Source organism: Echinops telfairi, unplaced genomic scaffold, assembly GCF_000313985.2.
Source record: "Echinops telfairi isolate 266 unplaced genomic scaffold, ASM31398v2 ScPeMD7_7424;HRSCAF=8462, whole genome shotgun sequence".
NCBI classification, from domain to species: Eukaryota; Metazoa; Chordata; class Mammalia; order Afrosoricida; family Tenrecidae; genus Echinops; species Echinops telfairi.
In genome coordinates, this window is record NW_022111324.1 from 76307355 (window position 1) to 76313264 (window position 5910).

Below are 5910 nucleotides of genomic sequence, written 5' to 3' on the forward strand. Positions count from 1 at the left end.
GGAAGGGGAGGGGGAAAAAAAGGAAAATGAGTTGATTCCGGGAACCCATGAGGCAAGTGAATTTTGGGAATAATGAGGGCAACAAATGTATAGATGTGTTTTATACAATTGATCTATGTATTGTGATGAATTGTATGAGCCCCAATAAATTGATTAAAAAAAAAAGAAAGACATCATTCCAAGTGGCCTCAGAAGAAGGGAAGCCAAGCCAGCATGCCACCACCAAGGCAGCATCATGAACCTATGCTTGTCTGGAAAACATATGGACTAACCACATCACCCCACAGGCCCGACTCAGAGACATGCACCTGTCTAAGAAACCTATGGACTAAACCCCTCCCACTAAGCGCTACAAAGCCTAGAGCAACTGGCACACAGCAGCATTCTCCTATGCTCAAAGTCCACGCCTTTTCTCTGGGTAAGTGTTTCCCTCTTTCTGACTATATTGTTACTGGTTGTGTTAATTAACATTCGTGTGACAGAACATAGGTAATCAGCAATTTAGACCTTTCTCACGTGTATTCTTATCTGCACTGAACTCAGTCCCCTGAGACAGTAACCTACTAAATGAACTAACCCAAAGACTCCAAATGCACACCCATTGAGTTAATTCCAACTCAGAGACCCCATAGGCCAAGGTGGAACTGCCCTGGTGGATGTTCAAGACTGCAACTCTTTACAGGAATAGAAAGCCTCATCTTTCTCCCATGGGGCAGTGGATGGTTTCCAACTGCTGACCTCATGGTTAGCAGCCAGTGCACAACCACTACATCACCGGCATTGAACTTGGAGGAAAGCAAAGGCAAGGGGTGGGGCAAGGTGCTTCTCTCTGCTGTCAGGAGAGAACCAGAAAAACAGGAGTAGCCTCAGAATGGCCAGGCAGGGAAGAAGCAAGGGTTTGGAGGTCCATATTAGAGTCAGATCACCACAAAATGGAGAAGAGTCCATACAAAAATCAGTGTAACAGGCCTGGGACAGTGAGCTGGTCTTTCCAATGGAAGGACCCAGACTCTTGGTCCAGGTCTATAATGCTGACAGGTTAAACTCAAACATGTAGTCTGAAGTGGAAGATCAGGCAAGACAGCGGGGTAGCACCTAAGCAGCAATGACACCTACAGCTATTGTGTGTTGAGCATTTAGTATGGGCAAATGCTGTGCTTGGTGCTTCGAGAGCCCACATGAAGACTAATCGTAGATGTTCTATTTCTCCTTCTTCTAGATTCTCTAACTAACCACTGAAGCATGCTTTGGCCACGAGCAAGAATCAAACGGATATGTGGCTCCTGGGTAAAAGCAGGAAGAGCCATTGCACGATTTCACAGCAGTCTTGGCAATCATGAAAACCTATGTCCAGATGGAGTGTCTATCAAGGCAGGCAACTGGAAAGACGGTGCCCTGCCAACTTGCATGGATGACAAGTACGCAGGGATAAGTGTGATGTACTGACCCCCTCGCATTCAGGATTGCTTGCTATTGCAATAGAGACATGGGTTGTCTCATCATGACAATCCTGTGACTCTTTTAAGAAGAAATGTGATTTTCATCTTGGTGACTGTATGTCCTTTAACCAGGATCAGAGTTAAGAGACAGTGTCAGAGTCAAAATCAAGGTCTGTCTTATAAGAGTGCCTACTCCTACAGGAACTCTTTGACAAGAGCCAATTGAATGAGTAGGAAACGAAAATAAGGCATCTCTAGCTCTACAAAAGGCATCAGAAAAGCTCTACAAAACCTTACTGGGCACAAAACCAGGGTCATGAGCAACGTAGACTGCAACATTCCTACATTTAAAAAAGTTCAAAAATAATTTATAACAGTGAAGCACGCCTGGTTCTTTTCATGATGAAGATAGTCAAGCCCTATGGAGTAATTACCCCCCAAATTATCCACAGGGCTGAGCAAACAGGGGTAAATTAGGGACTAAGGGAGCAGTTCCTTACTATTCTGGCTTTGGTGGTGATCCTTTACTGTTTTAGACAATGCCCTTCATTTTTAGATTATACCTAAGTAAAGACAGTATCCTAAGGAGATAAGTCACAATCTGTGTCAGTTTGCTGTACTGTGGCAGGTAAGGTACTGCTATTATTCTAGAAAATATGGCACCGTCATTTCAAATGCCAGCAGGGTCATCCATAGAGGACAGGGTCAGTGGAGATTCTATACTAAGAATGATCTGGCAATCTACTTAAAAAAATAGCTGACAGCGCTAGAAGATAAGGTTAGAAGGCACTCAAAATAAACAGTGGCTGCAACAATGGGCTTAAGCATATCAATCCCCATGAAGACAGTGCAGGACTGAACAATGTTTCTGTTTTACATCGAATCACTTTGAATTCTAGCTGCCTCAATGGCTATCAACAATGTTTCCAATTGTTTTCCAAGCCTAATGCCTTCAAAAATCACATTATAAGACAGACAGGAGAGTCAAAGAGGCAAGAGAACTACTTACAGCTAATAAGACAATATTCTATGCATAACAGGCAATTTTACAGTTTCTTGAAATTTCCAAGTAGAATTCAAAGTGCAGAATTTATGGTACAAACTCAACTTCTTTATAAGCTTTTATGCATGATTTACGACGGGAAGAATTCACTCATGTACATGCCTTTCTTAAGTGTTGGCCTCTCAGTGACAACATTCAATTTAAAGAATGGCTGAAAGTATTGAAATCCATGTGACTTTTCTCTTGTCCAATTTGGAGATACATCCTGTGGCCTTTAAATTAGAAAAGGAGAGGTAAATTATCCTACTTTTAGAAAGCGGATGGAAATATATTCTTCAGCTGTCACTTGACATAATTATTGACTTTCAGATTAAGCAATGCTTCTAAAGTCTGGATGGCGTCCATACGCGGCCACATTTCATCTCAGGGAATTCTGTTATTGTGATGACTGAATCTGGGTGTCATTTGAAGTCATAATTTATTTAAACCCGTAATACTTAAGTTGGCTTTTAAAGCACCAGCAAAATAACGGAATAGGCTGTTTTCAGGTATATGATCTCCACCACAATTATTCATTCACTTTTTTCAACACAATATAAACACTGATCATCCATTTGATGAGGCAGATCAATAGTGTGATTTCCACTACTACAAATTGAATTCCATATAACATATTCTTCCTAGTTGCAACAGCATCCAAGTCAGAGATGCCACATCTGAGAGGGCTTCGAAATGCCCATGGAAAAATGAAATTTAAAGATAATGGAATTTTCCCACAAACCTTTTGAAGTCCCCTTGTATATTTAGAATGTTGTCTTTAATAACATCTACATCACCTTTCATGGCTTTTGCAGCAACGATAAACCAGGTTACAGTTGTTATGAGTTTTTAAATTTCAAATTCTTAATTAGGAGATAACAAAACTATTGGAAACACTCAGAGCTTAAGTCAATAAAATTTACATTTCAGACTAAATTAACTTTTTCATAACACTCCCACAAACATTACTGCATTAAAATTGCCAGTGTATGAACATTTCAAAGGAATAAGAGCCTATCACACACACACACACAATAAAGCAAAGCTCCTTTCTAACTGTAAGCAAGCATAGAAGAAAACACTGAAATAAAATACACACCTACATTTCTCAGGAAACGTAGTTGAGAAAACAAAGAAAAAAATCCATGTTGATTTAAGTAACAGCAAATAATGAATTATTAATTTCTAAATGACTATAAATGCTTTCATTCACAGCAGCTGAGTGGGAGCACAGATTTACACATTACTTTCAAACAATCAACTCTCCCTTTCATTGATCTGTAATCCACATGAGAGGTGTCTAAAACTGAGAAAGCATCTTCCTCTAATGTATGTACTGTCTCTGACTCAAGAAGACATGGTCATAGAAAGCTGCACTATTGATTTTCAGTAAGAGAATACAGGAAATAGATCAGCTAAAGCACACTTTCAGAGTGAAACTGGAATACATTCTATCAACATACTAACACTAGACCATTCTTCCCGGTACTAAAGTCAGATAATATCAGGAACCAAATTACATGAAGATGTCATTTGTCTCCTTTAAAACGAATGACACTATAGGTCTCTTTAGTTATTCTAGAGCAATTTTTCTTAAAGTGGGCACTGTTGCTTTTCAAGGTGCTGTCCTGGTGGTGCAGTGGGTTGCGAACCATAAGCTCAGCAGTTCAAAACTACCAGCCACTTTGGGGAGAAAGACGAGGCTTTCTACTCCTGTAAAGAGTTGGGGTCTAAGAAACCCATGGGGGCAGTTCTACCCCATTCCTATAGGATCACTGTGAGTTTGAATGACAGTATGGAAGTGCATTTTGTTAATTTTAGTTGCCCTTCAAACAGCTTGCCATCCTAGAAATCTCCTTCAGTAACTTTGATGGTCTTAACTAGGATCCACATAGAGCCTGTTAAACAAATCAAAGCTCAGCTTCCCTAAACTGAATCAGGCCCTCAAAACAAATCAAAAGTCAGCTTCCTTAGACTGATCAGGCCCTCAGAAAAAAAAAAAGCACTGGGGCCTTCCTTTCTATGATAACAGGCAAGCATCCCCATTGGGCTCTCCCTCCAGGGAAGCCTGTAGTTGCTGCAGAGGCTGGGAAGCTCTTGGAGAGCTGATAAAACTGAAGTTGGTGCAGCGGTTGGAGATAAGTGTTTGAGTTCCAGGAGCTCTAACGCTTATCTATTTTATCATAATTCTCTACCTGACCCAAATACCAGGTAATCTTCACATTCCATTAATAGACTCAATTTCGATTATGCAGCTCCTTGGGAAGAAGTAGCATCTTTTCCCTAACTAGTGGTGCCACACTTCTAGCACTATTCCCTTAATTTCACTTTAACATTTGGATTAAGGTTTAAAACTCGGGATCCAAAATAAATAAATAAAACTCTAGATCCACTAAACGTCTTACAGAACACACACACAAAAAACTTTTTATTGTGAATTAGGTGAAGGTCTACGGAAGAGTTCATCAGTTTTACATTCAACTTCTCATCAAACCTCCCGAACGCCGAACGCCTTTTTTGGAGGAATTTCTTTCCTTCTGCATGGCAAGTCAATAAAGCCTCTGAAAGTCGAGGTCAACTGCAAGCGAGATCTTTCCCCACCAGCTCCCTCCCTCCAGAGTTGCTGGATCTCGGGAGCAGGACCCGCAGCTGCGCTAACACCTTTGTCCAGGCAACTCACAGATTCCTCCCAAGTAGCTCCAAGAGAGAGGATCGCCAACCACTCATCCCAGGGGACACTGCAGAAAACTCTGGGCTTGTCCTCGGACCCAGGTTAGGTCGCTAGCAGCGACAACTTCACGGATTCGTGAATTTGCTCGTTTCTAGCCTGAGGGAAACACACCTGGGAAACGCACCACTGGGAATCCTGCGAGCAAGGCTTGTGGCCGTTCCACCTTGCATGCCCCGCGCGGGCACCACACGAACCCCGTGCACCGACACCCCACAAAGGAGAAGCAGTGGGGAGGTCGACTGGGGGTGTGGGCCAGGCTCTGCTGGGAAAGGGACTTTCCGACCCCTCCCCGCAGCCTGGCCATTTAAAGCCACAAAGTGCCGAAGGGAAAGCCCCCAAGCCGGACTGGACAGGACGCCCCCCCACCCTCCAGGGGCTCCGAGGGGCAGGCACCCGCCGCCACGGAGGGCGGGGCGCGCGGCAGGTGCCCGGACCCGGGCCCCCGGGAGCGAGCAAGCCCCTCTTACGTGTTCCAGCTTATCTTTCCTCCGGAGCCAGACGCTGGCGCTGTAGTCCTGCTGCTTGACGCTGCTGTAGAAGTTCGCGCCCACTCGGGTCAGGTTGGGCGAGGGTTCCCTGGGGCGGCTTTTGAGCCTCATCTGTTCGAAGCCCTCGTGCGGGGAGGCCGAGAGCCACTCGTGCTGCCGGATCTCCATGCTGACATGACCAGGCGGCGGCCGGCGGGGAGAGGACCCGGG

At 43.9% G+C, this 5910-nt stretch overlaps 1 protein-coding gene across 1 annotated transcript in view; it reads right to left on the reverse strand.

Annotated features, from left to right (window-relative positions):
• PLD5 (phospholipase D family member 5) overlaps positions 1-5868 on the reverse strand; it is a 457190-nt gene extending 451322 nt beyond the window's left edge. Inside the window, exon 1 of the mRNA XM_004699951.3 lies at positions 5680-5868. Coding sequence (XP_004700008.1) covers positions 5680-5868 — 189 coding nt within the window. The remainder of the gene's footprint in view (positions 1-5679) is intronic.
• Positions 5869-5910: the final 42 nt, after the last annotated feature.